Source organism: Gnatocerus cornutus, chromosome 1 (assembly GCF_029298725.1).
Source record: "Gnatocerus cornutus isolate USDA-ARS CGAHR chromosome 1, icGnaCorn1.1, whole genome shotgun sequence".
Taxonomy (NCBI): Eukaryota; Metazoa; Arthropoda; class Insecta; order Coleoptera; family Tenebrionidae; genus Gnatocerus; species Gnatocerus cornutus.
Genome location: NC_142233.1, coordinates 27,525,122 through 27,545,881, shown reverse-complemented (window position 1 = coordinate 27,545,881; position 20,760 = coordinate 27,525,122). Strand labels below are relative to the sequence as shown.

Below are 20,760 nucleotides of genomic sequence, written 5' to 3'. Positions count from 1 at the left end.
AATAAAAGTAAATTTCCCGCATTTCTCACGCTCTCTATTCAATGATTCTCGTCATCATAACACCGATAAATAATGAGTATAAACGAGCTTTCGTCGTCTAGATTCGAAGGAACAAAGGAGTCGTCGACGTAGATTCTTTCCTTCCGTACGATTTCTCTTACTCAATTCTCTTGTATTTGAGAAAAGAGCGACCTCTGTGCATATGAAGATTGATTGCATAAAAAGACTAAATGCAGTGCATTGTTGGTGGCGTCTGGCCACTTAATAAACTTTAGCCTAGACTCTATACATCAACCGGTCTCGGTTCCGCCATCGTCACGACGCTGCTATTGTAAACTTTGCGACTCTATTATGGGCATATTATGGGTGGAAAAAGCACATTAAAGGTTGCCGGTGTTGCACTTAAATGCTGCAAACTTGCAATAAAGCGTTACTTCATATAATTCACTGGAAATGTTTGAGGTCATTAATATATTTCAAAAAGTTGCATCGACGACAAGTTATGAACTGGGTCGACGCTTAGAAACTTTTATTATTGGAGTGGTGGTTCATTAAATAGCATTACAAAAAAGATTATGGAAAATATTATGCAGTTTTAGCGCTGTAGTTTTCCATTTTATATACATATTTAATAATTATAATATTAATTTATCTAAAGCAATTCAAACATTGAATTTTAAAAAAATATAATTTATGTTAAAAGATAGAAAGTTAAATCATTGAAACGCTGTAAAAAATTAGATAACCTGAATAATAAAAGAAATACAAAATTAACAGACGAATTAAAAAAAAGTCTAAGAGGAAAATTTCGTGAAAATATTAAAACATGCTTAGTCAAGCATTTTTTTTAATCTTTCAAACGTAAACAACGATATAAAATAAGTAACTCAATTATTAGCAATAACAAACTGCATGCTCTAATATTAATAAATTATGTAATGATGTTTTTGACGAGGGTTATCTCTGTTATATATTTTTAAGAATAACCATCGGTATAAAACAACACGTGAAACGATATTAATGTAGTAATTCTTTGCGTGCTAAACTACAAAATGAGATTTTTAAGCTCTTGTATTTTTTTCTTTCTTACTTCCTATTGTGATGCATCAAAAAACGCCTCAATTGTAATAGTGGGTGCAGGGGCAGCAGGGATAGCAGCAGCCTCCAAATTGTTAGAAAATTCATTTACCAATGTTGTCATCTTTGAAGCTCAAGATCGAATTGGGGGAAGAATTCATACTACAACTTTTGAAGACAAAGTTATTGATATGGGAGCCCAATTCTGCCATGGCGAAAAGGGAAACATAGTTTATGATCTAGTCAAAGATTTCGATCTTTTGGAACCTTCCGCTAGCGATCCCAAATCAATTAAATTCTACAGTTCCAATGGGGAAGCTGTGCTACCAAGTTTAGCGTCAGATGTACACACTTTTCTGTTTAAATGGGAAAGTCAAATAACTGAATCTGAAAACTGTTCTGTAGGCGACGTAATTCAGAAAATGTAGGAGATTTCTAGTGAGTTTTTTTAATTACTATACTTTATTTTATAGGTACAATGAAACTATCTATAAAAAGTACAATGATGAAAAGACATTAAAACTTGCTAAAGATGCTCTTAGAACTATTGAAGCTGGAGTGATAGGCTATGATGGTGCCTATTCTTGGGATTTATTGCCAACAGATTCCAACTTTGTCAACAGTGAAGGTGACCAACATTTGTCTTGGAAAACTCACGGCTACCGCGTCGTTCTCGATATTCTCATGAAAAGTTATCCCGACCCTAGTAAAAAACTCCCAATTGACAACAAATTACATTTAAATAAAAAAGTCGACAAGATAACTTGGAGCGGTAATGTTGCAACAGTTCACGTTTGTGACAATTCCACCACAACTGCAGATCACGTTATTTTCACACCTTCTATTGGTGTTCTAAAAGAAAAAATTGATACAATGTTTGAGCCAAAATTGCCTCAAAACAAATACGAAGTCCTGGAGGATCTAGGTTTTGACGCTATTATGAAAATATTTTTACATTTCCCAGAGAAATGGTGGAATGACGACGTGTCATCTTTTACTCTAATTTGGCTTGAAGAAGATCTAGTTAACTTCACAAAACAATTTCCGGAAGCGCCTCAAAAAGATGGAATTTCGTGGATAGCCTCCATTTCCAATATTATGAAGCTCAATAATAATTATGACATATTAGAACTGTGGGTGTCTGGTGAACTAATTCCACAGATAGAAAACATGCCCGAAGATCTTCTTCTTAGACAATGTAATCAATACATTAAGACATTTTTACACAAAGATTACAATGTTACGAGTGCCGATAAGTTAATGAGGTTGGAGCGAATTCCATTGTGTGATTTATATTATTATTGCTTATGTTTGCAGAACTAAATGGAAATCAAATCCAAATGTTCGAGGCACGTATTCTTATGAGAAGTTTGGACATTTCAAAAGGAATGTATCCCATCATGCAAAATTGGCGGAGCCAGTAAATAATAGCGAGGGAAAACCGATTCTTCTGTTTGCAGGGGAAGCGACCAATCCTACTCATTTTTCGATGGTTCATGGGGCAGTAGAAACCGGAATAAGAGAAGCTCACAGAATTATAAGCTTGTATAAATGAGTTTACGTTGTGTATTTAATAAATAAAGTCAAATTGCCTTTTTTTATTTTTTATAAACGAAGTGTTTCTAAAATTTGATTTTTGGCAATTAAAGGACAAGAAGCAAAATTGTTGGTTGAGTTTTTTAAAATGTATGTAAATTTATCTACGATCAATTAGAAAATAGGCACGTTTTGAGCGTATATATTTTCGTTCAAAAAGTAAATGCGTTTAGTGCACTGTGTAATAAAAGTGTTATTGAACGTTGTTTGCTTAGATACGACAAATCAGCAATCAAATTGCATTTGTTTTAAGATTTGATGACATATGTATGATTTCAAATTATGTATTTATTTTTATAAATTAGTAATGGAGAACAATCGTAGATAAAATGTTAAACACACGTTTAAAAAGATTCTTTTATTAAATAATTTATTTATTTATTTCTATATTTATTTAAAAAGATGACATTTGTGGCTTTTAAAATACTCGTACTTCCTGTTTTAAAACAGTCACTAATAATAAAGATTAACTTATTAAATTTGTATCTTAAATATCTGTTAAAGATGTTTTCGCAAAAATCTAGATTATTTTTTAGCTTCAGAAAAAATTCAGGAAATAAAGTTTTGTATTGTAGAACCAAATTTTTTTTTTATAAATATTTTTAAATTTGGGTCTGATGGAGCAAAACGGACCTTAAAAATCCACTTTTAATGGTCTCCTTTCTTTGACCAAACAAATTTTATTAATCCTTCAATTTTATTAAATTCTTTGCAAACGTAAACAAGATATAAAATAAATAACTAATTTATTAGCAATAACAAATTACATTTTTAAATATTAATGCCAAATAAATTATGTAATGATGTTTTCGACTAAGGTTATCTATGACATATATTTTTAAACAAAACCATCTGTATAAAACAACACGTGGTACATTATTATTAATATAGTATACTTCAGCTGCTGCACAACAAAATGAAAAGATTTCTAAGCTGTTGTATTTTTTTCTTTCTTACTTCCTATTGTGATGCATCAAAAAACGCTTCAATTGTAATAGTGGGTGCAGGAGCAGCAGGAATAGCAGCAGCCTCTAAATTGTTAGAAAATTCGTTTATCAATGTTGTCATCTTTGAAGCTCAAGATCGAATTGGGGGAAGAATTCATACGACAACTTTTGAGGACAAAGTTATTGATATGGGAGCCCAATTTTGCCATGGCGAAAAAGGAAACATAGTATACGATCTAGTCAAAGATTTGGATCTCTTGGAGTCTTCCGTAGGTGGTGCCGAATTTGTTAAATTCTATAGTTCCACTGGGGAAATTGTGCCACCAAGCTTAGCGTCAGATGTTGAAAATTTTATGTTTAAATATGAAAGTAAAATCACTAAATCTGAAAATTGCACTTTAGGCGCTGCAATAAAGAAAGCGTAAGAAATTTTTGGTATGTATTTTACTTTTAATTTTTTACATTTCAGGTACAATGAAACTATATACAAGAAGTACAATGATGAAAACACATTAAAACTTGCTAAAGACGCCATGAGAGCTATTGAAGCTGGAGTTACTGGCTACGAGGGTGCATACTCTTGGGATTTGTTGCCAATAGGTTCCAACTTTGTCAATAGTGAAGGTGATCTGGGTTTGTCCTGGAAAACGCACGGTTACCGCATTATTCTCGATATTTTGATGAAAAGTTATCCCGATCCGAGTAAGAAACTACCAATCGATAACAAATTACATCTCAATAAAAAAGTTGAAAAGATAATTTGGAACGGTGATGTTGCAACAATTCACACTTCGGACAATTCGTCTACAACTGCAGATCACGTCATTTTTACACCCTCTATTGGTGTTCTAAAAGACAAAATTGATAGCATGTTCGTGCCAAAATTGCCCCAAAATAAATACGAAGCTCTTGAGTCTATAGGTTTTGACGCTATTATGAAAATATTTTTACATTTCCCTGAGAAATGGTGGAATAACGACGTGTCATCTTTTTCTTTAATTTGGCTTGAAGAAGATCTAGTTAACTTCACGAAGCAGTTTCCAGAAGCGCCTCAAAAAGATGGAATTTCGTGGATAGCCTCCATTTCCAATATTATGAAGCTTAATAATAATTACGACATATTAGAACTGTGGGTGTCTGGTGAACTAATTCCACAGATAGAAAACATGCCCGAAGATCTTCTTCTCAGACAGTGTAATCAATACATTAAGACATTTTTCCACAAAGATTACAATGTTACAAGTGCTGATAAGTTAATGAGGTTGAAGCAAATTCTATTTAGTGAATAATATTATTATTGTTTATGTTTGCAGAACCAAATGGAAATCAAATCCAAATTTTCGAGGTACGTATTCTTATGAGAAGTTTGGACATTTTAAAAGGAATGTATCCCATCATGCAAAATTGGCGGAACCGCAATATAACACTAAAGGAAATCCGATTCTTCTATTTGCTGGAGAGGGTACAAATCCTGATCATTTTTCGGTGGTTCATGGGGCTATAGAAACTGGAATAAGAGAAGCTAAAAGAATTATAAACTTGTATAAATAAATTTACTTTTAGGTATATGAGTAATTCCAAGTGATATGGGCCATCCTAAAATTTATGTAACTGTAATGTAACGTAATGTAAATGTAATGTAATTTTTTATAAATTTCCTGTACTCTGTATTCCCTGTATTTTTCGTATGTACGAGAGTGAAAAAAAATTGTACGGACTTAACCAAAAGTTTTTTAGATACAAAAGTACATTTATTAAGCTTTAATTTGATTCAATAAATAAAGTCATATTTTCAGAAAAATTAAAATTAATATAATTCATTCGCTATGTTTAAAATATGTATTGTTAAATAATTTTTTTTTTTCTTAAAACATACTTACCCCACCAATACGTAAAAAATTCTTGAATTAATTTTTTTAGTCTATTATGTATGCAAGAAATAAAAAAAACGAAACTAAAGTGTTCTTTTCAAAATAATTTCTAGGAAATTCATGAGGTACCTACCTATTCTTCTTAAAGATACCAAGATTTTATTCAAATTGAACAATAAAAATTCTGGATAGCTTACTTCACCTGGGGTTGCTAAAATGAACAAAAATGACATTACGTCCTTTTGTAAATGCAGTTTTTCTCAAATTTGACTTATTAATTGAGCAAACAAAACACAAAAAAACTTTTCTTAATTATTATATTTATTATATACTTCTAGAAACAGAGTTTAAGAAAAATATACAAAATCTAGAAATATTTTAGTTCTGGTCTTTCAGTTCTTTTTTAGTTAATTTATAGGTACCTATTATTTAAATCCTTTAGATAATCTTTTTTTTCTAAATAGGAAATTTCTTATTATTTAACAACTTTTTAAATTTTTGTATACCTACCTATTATACACAATGTTGCAGTTTCTCTAGAATTGCAAATTTTTTTTACACTAAATTCTTATTTTTTGTTGTTGTTAACAACAGAAGTGATAGCTCGCTTAATACTGACGATAAATTGTTTACACTTTTTGTAGGAGTAAAATAAGTCACGTGGTATGAAAACGGGAGTAGGAAAGTTTTATAAGCCCTTTTTTAGACACAACAATTATTCATTTTTAACCTTCAACCTGTTTATGAACTTCCACATTTCGAAATCAAACTATTTATGATATTGTTTGGCTCTGTATTTTATACGAAAGGTTATCAAATAATTAAACTTAAAGCGGTATCAAAATATGAAAATTAGAATCAGTTTTCTTGTTGTTATTCCAAAATGCACATCTCGCAGGTATCTTACCTTCTTCTGCTTCTGGTTTTTCGTTGCAGTGCATCCAACAATGCCTCCATTGTGATAATAGGTGCAGGACCTGCAGGGATCGCTGCTGCTACTAAATTGTTAGAAAATTCGTTTACCAACATCAAAATCCTCGAAGCTCAAGACCGAATTGGTGGTAGAATTCACACTGTTAAATTTGAAGAAAGTTTGGTGGACGTGGGTGCTCAGTATTGTCATGGAGAGAAAGGAAATGTTGTTTATGAAATGACAAAAAACCTCAATCTCTTGGAGGACTCAAATCTCACCAATGCAGAAGTTATCAGAGTGTATCAGTCGAATGGAAATATTCTTCCGCCGGATATGAGTTTGGAATTAGCTAATGGTGCACATTTGTATCCTGATAAGATTACTGAAGACGCGAATATTAATCTTCGAGATTCATTTTTAGAAAAGTAAATTTATATCGTATTTTTATCAAAGTGTAATTCGTGCTTTTTACAGGTACAATGAAACTATTCTCAAAAAATACGTAAACGACGAGAGTAAACTAAAAATACTCAAAAATGCAATTCGACTCCTTCACGCATATATGCTCGGTTACGAAGGAGCTTTTTCGTGGGATACCGTGTCGTCGATTAACCATTTCGAAAACTGCGAAGGAAACCCGAATCTTTCCTGGAAATCCACTGGGTACCACGTCATACTGGACATCCTAATGAAGAGTTATCCCGATCCCAGTCAAAAACTTCCGATCGACGACAAAATCCTCCTCAATAAAAAAGTTCAAAAAATCATCTGGAACGGCCACGACGTAAAAATCGAGACTGATGATAATTCTTCATTGACTGCAACCCACGTTATTTTCACACCATCAGCCGGTGTTTTGAAAGCAGGAGCTAACACATTATTTGAGCCGCAACTACCGAAGGAAAAACAGAAAGCTCTTGAAGCAATTGGTTTCGATGGTGTGATGAAAATAATTCTGCATTTTCCGGAACCATGGTGGAGAGAAAACGAATTCGCGTTTTCAATGTTGTGGAGTGAAGAAGATTTAGTTAAAAGTGGTAAAGAATTTCCGGAAGGACCCCAGAAAGATGGAATTTCGTGGATAGCGTATCTTGCTAGTTTGATAAAACCAAACATGGATTCTAACGTTTTAATCGGTTGGGTTATGTTCGATTTAATTCCAGAAATAGAAGAAACTTCTGAAGAAACAATTTTAAAAGGATGTAATTACCTTATTAACAAATTTTTTGGTAAAGACTATAATGTTACAAAAGCAGATAAAGTCCTCAGGTAAGTATAAATAATTGTAGTTTGGAGTGTGTTCATTTGATTATGATTTCCCAGATCTCAGTGGAACACCAACCCAAATTTTCGAGGGACTTACTCATATTTAAAATTTGGACATTTTAATCAAAATGTGTCGTATAATGCAATATTAGGAGAACCGTTGACTGACGAAGAAGGAAAGATAAAAGTTCAGTTTGCGGGTGAAGCTACAAATCCTGTTCACTTTTCCACTGTCCATGGTGCTATTGAAACCGGACGAAGAGAAGCTGAAAGAATCATAAATGTTTACAAGTAATTTCTAGATGAATGTTAAAATGTTAAAAGAATAAAATAATTACAATTTCAATTGGGGTTTTTTGTTCTTGAGACGAAACAATTTAAATGATGTACTAGTTTTTATCAAGGTAAATCATCGGTGCATGTGGAAAGTTGAATATTAATAATAATAATAAATAAAATCATAATTTTTTATTTTTGTGACCTGTGCGCATCCATACATACTTACTTCCCCAAATTTGAAACGAAATCTACGTAATATTTTAATGATTTTTGTAAAATTTGCTTATTTTGCATATTCTTGGCACGACAGCAATTAAGTTTTTGGTTTAAAATAAATTGAAATTTAAAAAAAAATTGTCCAACCAAAAACTAATTTAAATTAAATAAATTTATGTTATTATCACTTTTCTTCTTTTGACCTTTCTTTTCAACATTTCCGTGACCTCCACACAGAGTCACCGATAATTTTTTATTAGAAATGATGAAATAACTATTATTAGGTCCAATAATGTTGACTAGAAATTTACCACTCTTCTAACCTAAATTTAATAAATAATGTTGTTTGTTCTTGTGCTAAGTGTCATTTTTCCAATGTCGGCAACCTCTTCGGTGATCATAGTCGGGGCAGGTCCTGCCGGAATAGCCGCTGCCACAAAACTGCTTGAGTACAATATTACTAATATCACAGTTCTGGAAGCAGAAAATCGCATTGGAGGTAGAATTAACAGCGTTAAGTTTCATGGAGGAATTGTTGATCTAGGAGCTCAGTACTGCCATGGAGTGGAAGACAATGTTGCATACCAACTCGCACAAAAGTACAATATTTTGGAGCCTGGGCTTCGGGGTCTTCAAAATAATGTGTACTACTCAAATGCCTCGAAGTTGGACACCGATTTCGTAAAAGAACTACAAGAAATTTATTTGAGTTACCACAAAACTGAAGGGATTGATAATTATAATGTCACAGGGAAGGCCTTAGGAGAGTTGATCACACACAAGTAGGTACGCAATTTTTTCAGTAGGTACTCAATTATTATGTTTTTAAGATACAATACAATTCTGCAAAAGAAGTATGAGCACGATTTAAATAAAGTAGAACTAGTGGCAGCAGGGCTGAAATTTCTTGAAGGTTACATTGTTATTCACGAAGGATCCTTTTCTTGGTTAGACCCTTCCGCAGAATGTGATTACAGAATGTGTCCTGGAAATCAAGGACTAATTTGGAAAGGACTTGGATACAAAGCTGTGCTTGACATAATGATGCGAACTTATCCTGATACAGACTCCACACTGGGACTTGAAGAAAAAATTCGCTTCAACACAAAAGTTGAGAAAATTCGGTGGAATCAGACCAACTCAGTTCAAGTATTTGCATCAAATAAAATTTTCTCAGCTGATTATGTGATTTTCACTCCATCTATTGGTGTTTTACAAGGAAATAAAAACCTTTTTGATCCACCATTACCACATTCCAAACAAGACGCTATGGAAAGCACAGGCTTCGGAGGTGTTATGAAGATTTTTCTCTATTTTTCTACAAAATGGTGGGACGATAAAGACAGAGCGTTTTCCTTTTTCTGGAGTAACAAAAATTTAACACAACTAGAGACGGACAAACTATGGCTGACTCATTTCCGGTACATTTTGAAAGTTCCAGATAATATCAATGTTTGGGTGGGATGGGTAAGTGGACCAATGGTCCCAAAAATTGAAAGACTACCTTTGGAAGCCCTGAAAACAGGATGTGAAGAAGTTTTAAATAGATTTTTAGGAAGAAAGTATAACCTATCTCCAGTTGATGACATGATGCGCTCAACTTGGTGTAGCAATGAAAATTTTGGTGGAACATATTCTTTTACAAAAACTGGCCGTTACAGGAAAGATATTTCGCATCAAGAAGTGTTAGGAACGCCATTAAGTGGCATCAGGGGCAGTCCAGTTGTGTTGTTTGCAGGCGAAGCCACGAATCCTGTGCATTATTCAACAGTACATGGTGCTATTGAAACTGGTTTCCGGGAGGCCCAGAGGGTGCTTAATTTGAGCAAAAAACACGATTAAATTCTAATTTTATTTAACACTCCAATAATTCGAAATAAAAATTAATAAAACTTAGGATTTACTTATAGAGGTTAATTATTCTTTCCGCTTCTCTCATTCCAGAACTTATAGCCCCATGAACCGTGGAGTATAACGTTGGATGTGTTGCTTCTCCAGCAAATAAAACTCGAGGCTTTCCTTCACTGTCACTCAACGGTTCAGACAGTTTTCTTTGGTAAGAAACATCTTCTTTAAAGAATCCGACTTTTTCATACGAATAGGTTCCCAAAAAATTCTTGTTTGTAACCCATTGAGACCTAACCATATCCATTAATAACACAATGTTCAGTTTTCTTTAAAGATTCTTACCTAATTATTTGATCGGCTTCGGTAACATCGTAACTCTTACCCAAAAATTTTTTCAAGACATAATTACATCCTCTAAGGAGAACATCATCTGAAGTTTTCTCAATTTCGGGTACCAAATCCCCAGTCACCCACAAAATTAACGCATTTGGAGCACCAGGAACTGTAGTTACAGCTGGCAGAAATGCCACCCAAGACACGTCGTCTTGCTTAGGTCCATCTTTGAAATCAATATTTGTTAAATCCTCACTGTTCCAAAGGAAGAAAAAGAAGCCACCGTTTTCTTCCCACCATACTTTAGGAAAATGTAGAACAATTTTCATGATCCCGCTGAATCCGATGGCTTTAACAACTTCCGTTTTCACTGGTGGTAGTTCTGGATCAAAAAGAGTGTGGAACAGGTAACGTAGGACACCTATTGATGGTGTAAAAATCACGTGATCTGCTGTTAAAGAGGAGTTGTCTTCACATTTGACCACGACCTGGTTACTACTCCAATTAATTTTCTTCACCTTTTTATTTAAGTGTAACTTGTTATCAATTGGCAGTTTATCACTAGAGTTGGGATAACTCTTTAAGAGGATTTTTAAAATCGTGTTATAACCACCGGTTTTCCAAGTCATTCCTTGGTCTCCTTCACAAGCCAAGTAATGTCTTCCTGCAGCTGGTTGCTGCCAATTAAATGAACCTTCGTGCGCATTAGTTAAACTTTCAATCATCCATAAAGCATCTGTAGCAATTTTTAGCTTGGACGGATCGTTACTATATTTATTAATAAATGTTGAATTATATCTGAAAGTCTTAAAATCAGTACTTTGTAAGAAATAAGTGAAATTACTTTTCCATGAACGCCTCTGCTAAACTTGCATCATCGGTAACGTTAAGATCATCATCGTAGCTTAAAATAACGGAAATTAAATCCTTTTCTATATTTGAATCGAGAGTAGATCCAGTAGAGTCGAATATCTTAGTCGGATGAGAAGGATTAGAGTGCTCTAAAACATTGAGATCTTTAGCTAACTCATAAACAACATTTCCTTTTTCTCCATGACAATATTCAGCACCCAAATCTACGTGACCTCCGCCAAATTCAACAGTGTGAACTCTTCCTCCAATTCTGTTCTCAGCTTCAAGAATGGTTATATTTGTAATTGAATTCTGAAGTAACTTTGCGGCTGCGGCAATTCCAGAAGGTCCTGCGCCCACTATTATCACTGAAGGATTATCAGTTTTCACATTTACACAGACTGTAAATAATAGGAAAAAGAGGAACGGCTGAACCATTTTTAACTTACTGCTCAGACTTTTGGTTTGAACTGGTCATGTTATGTATTTTGTAATCGAATTTTGTTATATAGAATGACCTTGACTGTTATCATCGAAGACATGTTTTATCTACTTATGTAATGTTTTGATGACTTGAAGGTGAAGAATTTTCCAGCAGAAAGTTAAATTGTTTTCAATTAATTTTTGCCTGTAATATTAATTCACTTAAATTGTTTTAATAGTACTGTGTAAGCAGGTGAAGAATAACATTTACGATCAATAAATCTACATGAAATTAAACATAACCACTTATATATTAACTACATATCTAAAATTTAAATTTTAAATTTAACAGTCTCGCACGACTTAAATTAATTGGTAGCCAACTATCGTTCGTTAAAAGCATTACTGCATGAATAAGATTTTAAACACCTTCATTATTGTAGCTTTAAATCAAAATGTAAATGTCAAAAATTTCCCTCAAAATTCGTATAGTAGGAATACTTTTCCATATAGAAATCGGAAATATCTGCGATTTTCAATGTTGTGGGGGAAATTATTTTCATGATTTGAAAAATTGCACTTCAGATGAATTGCTTTTAACTAAAAAAACATTTATTTTTTGTTATATTTTAATATTCAAAACATTCAGTTCAATCTGCAGACAATGTGAAATTGGTTTAAAACATTTTGAACGATGAAAAGAATTGCCCATTTTACAACAGTTAATTTAGAGTAACTGCAAAATTTTGCAGCAGTTTATTTTTATACAGATTTGTTATTCTTTCAGCTTCTCTCATTCCAGAACTTATCGCGCCATGAACAGTGGCGTACAACGTTGGATGTGTCGCTTTCCCAGCGAATAAAATTAAAGGCTTTCCTTCGTTGTCACTTAATGGTTCAGATAGCATTCTTTGAAACGAAATGTTTTCTTTAAAGTAACCTACGTTTTCATACGAAGAGGTTCCTAAGAAATTCTGGTTTGTAACCCATTGGGACCTAACCATGCATGTCCATGATTAACACACTGTTAAGTTTTCTATGAAAGTTCTTACCTAATTATTTGATTGGCTTCGGTAATGTTGTAAGTTTTATCCAAAAATTTTTTCAGAACATAATTACATCCTCCAAGAAGAACATCATCTTTGAAATTTATACTTGTTAACTTCTCATGTTCCCATATGAAGAAAAACGTGGTGTCATTCTTTTTCCACCATACTTCAGGAAAATACATAACAATTTTCATTATTCCGCTAAATCCGATAGCTTGAACAGCTTGCCTTTCTCTAGTGGTAACTCTGGGTCAAAAAGATTTTTTATGTTGCGGATGACACCTATTGATGGCGTGAAAATCACATGATCTGCTGTGAAAGAAGAGTTGTCTTCGCATTTGACCACGATCTGGTTATCACGCCAAACTATTTTATTCACTCTTTTATTGAAATGTAACTTGTGATAAATTAAATTAGGATTTGAATAACTATTTAAGAGAATTTTTATAATGATGTTGTAACCACCAGTCTTCCAAGTCATTCTTTGGTCTCCTTCACACGGCAAATAATGTTTTGCTGCAGATAGCTGATACCAGTTGAAAGAGCCTTCGTACACATTTATTAAGCTTTCAATCATTCGTAAAGCATACGTGGCTATTTTTAGCTTAGATGGATCTTGACTATACTTTTTAATAATTGTTGCATAGTACCTAAAATTGTCTTAAAGTCAATACGTACGAATAAGTTTTAAATTACTTCTCCACGAAAGTCTCTCCTAAACTTGCATTATTGGTAATGTTAAGACCATAATCGTATGTAAAAATGGTTGAAATCAAATCCTTTTCTAAATAGGAATCAACAATAGAACCCGTGGAGTCAAATATCTTCGGCGAATTAGTAGGATTAAAATTTTGTAAAACATCGAAGCCTTGAGCTAGCTCATAAACAATATTTTCTTTTTCTCCGACACAATATTCAGGACCCAGATCAACATCACCACCTCCAAATTCAACAGTGTGAACTCTTCCTCCAATTCTGTTCTCAGCTTCAAGAATTTTTATATTGGTAATTGAATTTTGAAGCAATTTTGAGGCTGCTGCAATTCCTGAAGACCCTGCGCCCACTATTATAACTGAAGGATTTTCCATTTTCTGGTTTAAACAAAATGTGAATAAAAAGAAGAATACGAACGGATGAATCATTTTCAACTGACTGCTGTTGAACACTAATGAACTAGTTATGCATTTTTGTAATCTAATTTTGTTGCAATCGAACGACTTTTGAAGGTTATCGTTACAAAAATGTAGACATTGAAAGATGAAAATTATAATTAAATATTAATATGAATTTTTTTCAACTTTTAACTTTAACTTTATAAATTATTTTCGGAACTATCGTGTCGGTAATTGAAAGAGTAACATTTACGATCAACATGATATTAAAACATGACATCTAAAAATTATCTAATATCTAAATTTAAAATCAATAGCCCTCCACACTATAAATGGAAAAGCTAATGTTGTCCTCTATAATTAGGTCACTAGCTTCACAAAAATGAAAGCTTCTACTCCTCCTAAATTAAGCTTTTCAGCCAAAACGCGCAAATATCTAACAGAATATGGAAGATCTTCGACAATGCATGGCATGTATTATCTCACTGAGGAAAGAAGTAGAACTGAAAAGTAAGTGTGCAATTTTCTCCTTTTTCCACAGATTTTTATCCTTAGATTATTCTGGATCATCATTATGTCGTTTTGCTTAACTGGTTGCGTTTACATGATTCTTGAAATATGGAAAAAATACGAGACAAGTCCGATTGTTATTACCATTGCTCCTAGGGAAAGACTGTTGAATGAAATTCCTTTTCCCGCAGTCACAATTTGTCCGGAGGCCAAATGTTCAAAGTCTAAATTTAACTACAGCGGGGTGCTTTATGATATTTTGAACAGAAATCAAGTTTCAGATAAAGAGTAAGCATCGGATGATATATTTGACTTAAAAAATTCAAGGACATGGTCATTTTAGTTATAAAGCATTTCAATACATTCATTTACTCTGCGAAAAAGAAGATGAGGAAGATCCTATTACAACAGCAAAAGACAGGATTATTGGCAATGATTTTTTTCGTATTCTTGATGAAGTATGTTAAATACGTTTCATTTCTCTTGTAAATGTCTGATTGACTGTTTTCAAGGTACAGTTAGATTTTCATGCAAACTGCTCCTTTCTTGGAAACTATACTAGTTGCGAAGAATTTTTTATTCCCGTGATAACAGACCAAGGCATTTGCTACTCATTTAACATTTTAGGTCGAAGTGCGATTTTTCGAAATAACGTGTTGGTCCTTCCTATACTCGCATTACGTTTCTTTTGATGTTTTATTTGTAGAGCCCATTTTAAAAATTTTTGGAAGATAAGTCAAAATTCTAGTTTCTTTGATGGAGTAGCCAACTATCTGGAAGGAGCTCCCGAGAAGGCTTATCCGTACCGACCCTTCTTATCTGGAGCTGACAATGCTTTAGAAATATTTTTCACTCAAAACAGTTCAAATACAGAATGCGAATGCAATACTTATGTTCAAGGATTTCGGGTAGGTCATCTGAAGTTTAACACTTAACTAAAAAAAATAATTAGGTTTTGATTCATACTCCTCTGGAAGTTCCGCAGTTAAATAAGCATTATTTCCGACTCTCATATGATAAAGCGGTGATGGTAGCTGTTCAACCACACTTGTTGCTGACCACAGAAAAAGTAAAGAACTTTAATCCCGAAAAAAGACGGTGTTATTTGCAAAACGAACGACATTTAGCATATTTTCGGACATATTCCCAAAAGAACTGTTTCCTGGAATGTATTACTAATTATACTCTAAATCATTGTAAGTGTGTCAACTTTTTTATGCCACGTAAGACCAACAAAAAAATGTTATTTTTGAAATAACTTTTTCTTTTCAGGAGAAAATGGAACTTCAATTTGTAGTGGTAACCGCCTGGCATGTCTAGACGAAGCCGAACGTACCTAACCGTCACAAAATTCTTCAGTTTACTCATTTTGCTTTTTAGAAAAAATGAAAAGTTACATTATCAGTGGTAAACAAAAAAAGTGCGACTGTAAACCATCTTGCACTGTTCTGCGATACGACACTGAAGCGACTCAAAGCGATTTTTACTGGCAAGGATATGTTCAAAATATCGGGAAAATTGTTGAATACGACGAGTAAATTAACCTTAGAATTATGTTTTAAAAATAAAATTTTTATTTCTAGGACACGACACTCCTTTCTGAGCATCTATCTAAAGAACAGTAATTTTATGACAGTAGAACGAAAAGAGATGTATGGAATATCAGACTTCATTTCAAATTTTGGGGGGCTTTTAAGCTTATTTATGGGATTTTCGCTGATTTCTGTATACGAATGCATCTACTTTATGACGCTCAGAATAATTTGTAACAAACGATTGTACAAGAACTGGGCTGGATCTATGTGCTAAAAATTGGATTTTAACGCACGTGATTTCTTCAGAGCACTTATTTAACAGTTTAAGCTTCAATGTGGTCATTTTGGTGTTTTTAATGTAAACTGTCCTTAATAAAATTCCAGTTTATTTTATAGCTCTGTAAAAATCAATAGTACCAACCAACGCCCTAATATCGCCGAAATATTATACAAAGACTAATTAAAAATAATGCAAAAAAAAGGTTCCCAAGAGCACGCCCTTAACTACAACACTCTAAATTAAATAATGTCATTACAGTCACACAACTAGTTGCATTTTCACCCGTACAGAATGAAGAGTAATTTCTTTCAAAATATTCGAACTTATTTCGATGATTATTGTGCCCATACATCTGTTCACGGCCTTCAATATTTTGGCGAAAAGAAAAGGCATGTTATCGAAAGGTAAGTTAAGTTTTAATGACAGCACGGATTTCATTTCTCTGTCTGCAGACTCTGGTGGTTCATAATTTGCGTTTTATCTTTGGCTGGCTGTATTTACGCAATTTACTCAGTTTATAGAAAATGGGCAGACAGTCCCGTTATCGTAAATTTCGGAAACACCGCCACTCCAATTTTTAAAATTCCGTTTCCTGCGGTGACGATTTGTCCAGAAGCAAGATCTTCTCAAACTGCTTTTAATTTCACACAAGTCATGCAAAAGAAGGAAGATGGTGTGGTTTTAAACAACCTTGAGTACTTTTTCGGTTATTATTATATTATTGAATTTAATGTGTTTTTTTTTTGTAGGGAAAATTATTTCGAGTACATGTCTTTACTTTGTAATTACTACTCAGACTTGAATTACAATAATAACGAAACTTTCTCTGATGAGTTTTACAAGATAATAGAGCAGATTAAACCACAATTTCAAATTGTCAATTGTTCTTTTATGAATATGCCGCTCGAGCACTGTGATGCGTATTTTGAGCCGATTATGACAGAAGAGGGGCTTTGCTACACTTTCAACATGCTCGAAAGGAAAGACATTTTCCGGGAGTTTGTGTAAATGTTACAATTCTTTGAAAATTCTTATCGTATTTATCATCATTTGTAGTTTAGAAGATTTTGAACCTCCTGAACGTAGTATGAAAAACCAGTGGAGCCTTCAAGATGGTTACACTGAAAAGGCAGGCTTCGAGGTGTTTCCATTTCGAGCTTACTTATCAGGAGCAAAAACTGGCTTCTCTTTCAATATTGTGACACCCAAGCAGAATAAAGATTACGCTTGTAGAGACTCTTTTCAGGGATACAGGATCCAGTTACACACTCCAATGACCATACCGCGTCCAAGTCAAAGATTTTTCCCTGTTCCATTAGATGAATATGTGCTTGGAGCAGTGCAACCAGTTAGGATAACTACATCAACCCGAATACAAGCATACGATGCTGAACAGCGAAAGTGCTACTTTTCCTCCGAACGATATTTACGATATTTCAAGAATTACACTGCTTCTAACTGTAATCTTGAATGTTTAACTAATTTCACACTAGTAAATTGTAAATGTGTGAATTACTTTATGCCGAGTATGAATCTTAGCAGTCGTACCATGATTTTAATCCTTGATTTTAGGAGAAAATGGAACAAAAATTTGCGGAACTGGAAAAATAAGCTGTATGAAAGAAGCCGAACGTAATTACCTATAATTTATTCATAACAAAACCAAAGTTAATCCTACTTCTGATTGTAGTATTTATGCACATAGAGCATCTAACAGCTAATTTAGAGGTCCCCGAAGATGAGCGTGATGAAACCAACGATTGTAACTGTTTACCAGTTTGTGCTGATCTTACTTACGAAGTTGATACTTCTCAAACCGAATTTGAGTGGGAGAAAGTGCAAAGTGCCCGACGAAGCCTTCCACAGTTAGACAACAAGTAAGAAATCTTTTTAAATTGATTTCGTCTATTCGAACGAGATTCTAGTTCACACGTATCATCTCTGACTTTGTTTTTTACATCCGATTCCTCTGAACGAAACGAACTGTATGGGCCAATGGATTTTCTAAGCAGTGTCGGTGGAATTCTTGGGCTCTTTATTGGATTCTCGGTGTCGTCTTTGATGGAAATATTGTACTTTTTGACGATACGTATTGTATGCAATTTGTGTGTTTTCGGGCAATGGACGGGGACTCAACAATAGTTCGCTTTTCGTAAATAAAACTAATTAAACTTTTATATCACCAGATTTAACAACCAGGCGGTAAATGTAATATTACCATGATTTCTGTGCCCGAGTCTACTTTTTAACGCTCAGAATTATTTGTAACAGATGATTGTACAAGAACTGGGCTTAGTCTGTGTGCTAACAATTGTATTTGAACACACGTGATTTCTTTAAAGCACGTGTTTAATAGTTTGAGCTTTAATGTCGTCAATTCGATGTTTTTAATGTAAACCTTTCTAATAAAATTTAGGTTTAATAATTGGTAACCCTGTAAAAATCAATAGTTATAACCAACGCCTTAACATCGCCAAAATATTATACAAAGACTAATTAAAATGCACCTAAAGAGTCCCAAGAGCACGCGCTTAATTACAACACGCGGAATAAATGTTATTACAGTCACACAACCAGTTGCATTTCCATCCCTACAGAATGAAAACCAATTTTTTTCACAGTATTCGAACTTATTTTGATGATTACTGCGCTCATACAACTGTTCACGGCCTTCAATATTTTGGCGAAAAAAAAAGGCATGTTATCGAAAGGTACGTTTAGTTTAATGATTGCACGAACCTCATTTACCTCATTTCTCTGTTTGCAGAATCTGGTGGTTTATCGTTTTCGTTTTATCTTTGGCTGGCTGTATTTATGCAATTTACTCAGTTTATAGAAAATGGGCAGACAGTCCTGTTATTGTAAATTTTGGAAACACTGCCACTCCCATTTACGAAATTCCTTTTCCTGCGGTCACGATTTGTCCTGAAGCAAAATCTTCTCAAACTGCTTTTAATTTTACACAAGTCTTGCAGAAGAAGGAAGATGGTGTGGTTTTAAACGACACTGAGTACAATTTCTGGTTATTATTATATTACTGAATTTAATATGATTTCTTTGTAGAGAAAATTATTTCGAGTACATGTCTTTACTTTGTGATTACTATCCAGATTTGAATTACAATGATAACGAAACTTTTTCAGAGGAGTTTTACACAATAATAGAACAGATTAAGCCGCAATTTCAAATTGTTAATTGTTTTTTTATGACTATGGAGGTAGAGAACTGTCAGGACTATTTTGATCCGATTATTACAGATGAGGGAATTTGCTACACATTCAACATGCTCGAAAAAAAAGACATTTTTCGAAAATTTGTGTAAATGTTACACTTATTTAAAGACTCCTATCATCATATTCATCATCATTTGTAGAATACCATTCTCTGATCCTCCTGAGCGTCATATGGATGGTGAAAACCAGTGGAACCTCCAAGACGGCTACACTGAAGATGCTGGTGTCTTGGCGGTTCCAGTGCGAGCTTACTTATCAGGAGCGAAAGCTGGCTTTACCTTCAATGTTGAGACCCCTAAGCAAAATCAAGATTACGCTTGTAGGGACTCTTTCCAAGGATATAGGATCCAGTTACACACTCCAATGACAGTACCGCGCCCAAGTCAAAAATTTTTTCCTCTTCCATTAGATCAACGTGTGTTTGGAGCAGTGAAACCAATTAGGATAACAACATCAACAAGGATAAAAGCATACAAAGCAGAGCAACGAAAGTGCTACTTTTCCTCCGAACGATATTTACAATTTTTCAAGAATTACACTTCTTCTAACTGTAATCTTGAATGTTTAACTAATTACACATTGGAAACATGTAAATGTGTGAATTACTTCATGCCGAGTAAGAATCTTTGCAGTTATACAATGATTTTAAAGCTTGTTTTAGGAGAAAATGGAACAGAAATTTGTGGATCTGGGAAAATAACCTGTATGAAACAAGCCGAATGTAATGTAATTTATTCATTATAATAATAGAGTTGATCATGCTGTTTGTAGTATACATGCATCTTGAGCATCTAACAGCTAATTTAGAGACCCCCGAAGAGGTAGGTGGTGAAACCAATAATTGTAACTGTTTACCAGTTTGTGCTGATCTTACTTACGAAGTTGATACTTCTCAAACCGAATTTGAGTGGAAAAAATTGCAAAGTTCTCGACGAAGTCTTCCACAGCTAGACAACAAGTAAGAACATTTTCTAAATTGATGTTATCTATCCGAACGAGATTTTAGTTCGCATTTATCAAGTCTAACCTTGTTTTTTACATCTGACGACTTTATTCTCTCTGAACGAAACGAATTGTATGGACCCATGGATTTTCTCAGCAGTGTCGGTGGAATTCTTGGACTCTTCAGTGGATTTTCGGTCTTATCTTTAATGGAAATTTTCTACTTTTTGACGATACGTATTGTATGCAATTTGTGTGTTTTCGGGCAATGGACGGGGGCTCAACAATAATTTGCTTTTACGTGAATAAAACTAATTAAACTTTTATAATATCACTAGGTTTATCCACCACGCATTAGATTTAATTATTAGCAAGATTTCTGTGTACGAGTGTATCTACGTTTTGACTGTCAGAATTATTTGTAACAGATCATTGTACAATAACTGGGCTTGACCTATGTGCTAAAAATTGTATTATT

General features: G+C 33.7%; 8 protein-coding genes and 1 pseudogene across 8 annotated transcripts; 7 read left to right on the top strand and 2 right to left on the bottom strand.

Moving 5' to 3' along the window:
- Positions 1-1,036: 1,036 nt before the first annotated feature.
- On the top strand, positions 1,037-2,669 carry LOC148181177 (spermine oxidase-like). The gene is made up of 3 exons (XM_088041445.1): positions 1,037-1,501; positions 1,551-2,342; positions 2,395-2,669. Exons 1-3 carry the CDS (start codon positions 1,053-1,055, stop codon positions 2,630-2,632), a joined length of 1,479 nt encoding a protein of 492 aa, XP_087897571.1. The 5' UTR covers positions 1,037-1,052; the 3' UTR covers positions 2,633-2,669.
- Positions 2,670-3,564: 895 nt separating this feature from the next.
- LOC148181176 (spermine oxidase-like) lies at positions 3,565-5,290 on the top strand. Its single transcript, XM_088038717.1, has 3 exons — positions 3,565-4,041; positions 4,090-4,881; positions 4,934-5,290. The coding sequence occupies exons 1-3, from the start codon at positions 3,590-3,592 to the stop codon at positions 5,169-5,171; spliced, it is 1,482 nt and encodes a 493-aa protein (XP_087894843.1). The 5' UTR covers positions 3,565-3,589; the 3' UTR covers positions 5,172-5,290.
- Positions 5,291-6,344: 1,054 nt separating this feature from the next.
- Positions 6,345-8,016, top strand: LOC148181175 (spermine oxidase-like). Its single transcript, XM_088041726.1, has 3 exons — positions 6,345-6,829; positions 6,879-7,673; positions 7,728-8,016. The coding sequence occupies exons 1-3, from the start codon at positions 6,375-6,377 to the stop codon at positions 7,963-7,965; spliced, it is 1,488 nt and encodes a 495-aa protein (XP_087897852.1). The 5' UTR covers positions 6,345-6,374; the 3' UTR covers positions 7,966-8,016.
- Positions 8,017-8,449: 433 nt separating this feature from the next.
- Positions 8,450-10,072, top strand: LOC148181174 (spermine oxidase-like). Its single transcript, XM_088049751.1, has 2 exons — positions 8,450-8,947; positions 8,996-10,072. The coding sequence occupies exons 1-2, from the start codon at positions 8,505-8,507 to the stop codon at positions 10,005-10,007; spliced, it is 1,455 nt and encodes a 484-aa protein (XP_087905877.1). The 5' UTR covers positions 8,450-8,504; the 3' UTR covers positions 10,008-10,072.
- Positions 10,004-11,673, bottom strand: LOC148181173 (spermine oxidase-like). Its single transcript, XM_088049750.1, has 3 exons — positions 11,191-11,673; positions 10,356-11,144; positions 10,004-10,303 (listed from the first exon to the last, which is right to left on the bottom strand). Exons 1-3 carry the CDS (start codon positions 11,634-11,636, stop codon positions 10,066-10,068), a joined length of 1,473 nt encoding a protein of 490 aa, XP_087905876.1. The 5' UTR covers positions 11,637-11,673; the 3' UTR covers positions 10,004-10,065.
- Positions 11,674-12,343: 670 nt separating this feature from the next.
- On the bottom strand, positions 12,344-14,044 carry LOC148181172 (spermine oxidase-like; annotated as a pseudogene).
- Positions 14,045-14,254: 210 nt separating this feature from the next.
- Positions 14,255-16,146, top strand: LOC148181171 (pickpocket protein 28-like). The gene is made up of 9 exons (XM_088047399.1): positions 14,255-14,292; positions 14,338-14,580; positions 14,636-14,750; positions 14,805-14,947; positions 14,999-15,116; positions 15,368-15,515; positions 15,565-15,624; positions 15,673-15,826; positions 15,876-16,146. Exons 1-9 carry the CDS (start codon positions 14,255-14,257, stop codon positions 16,099-16,101), a joined length of 1,245 nt encoding a protein of 414 aa, XP_087903525.1. The 3' UTR covers positions 16,102-16,146.
- Positions 16,147-16,373: 227 nt separating this feature from the next.
- On the top strand, positions 16,374-18,620 carry LOC148181170 (pickpocket protein 28-like). Its single transcript, XM_088038456.1, has 7 exons — positions 16,374-16,511; positions 16,560-16,802; positions 16,857-17,111; positions 17,164-17,633; positions 17,680-17,739; positions 17,798-17,984; positions 18,033-18,620. The coding sequence occupies exons 1-7, from the start codon at positions 16,399-16,401 to the stop codon at positions 18,247-18,249; spliced, it is 1,545 nt and encodes a 514-aa protein (XP_087894582.1). The 5' UTR covers positions 16,374-16,398; the 3' UTR covers positions 18,250-18,620.
- A 4-nt stretch (positions 18,621-18,624) lies between these two features.
- On the top strand, positions 18,625-20,732 carry LOC148181169 (pickpocket protein 28-like). The gene is made up of 7 exons (XM_088038419.1): positions 18,625-18,818; positions 18,875-19,117; positions 19,171-19,425; positions 19,481-19,956; positions 20,002-20,061; positions 20,112-20,298; positions 20,347-20,732. Exons 1-7 carry the CDS (start codon positions 18,661-18,663, stop codon positions 20,570-20,572), a joined length of 1,605 nt encoding a protein of 534 aa, XP_087894545.1. The 5' UTR covers positions 18,625-18,660; the 3' UTR covers positions 20,573-20,732.
- Positions 20,733-20,760: the final 28 nt, after the last annotated feature.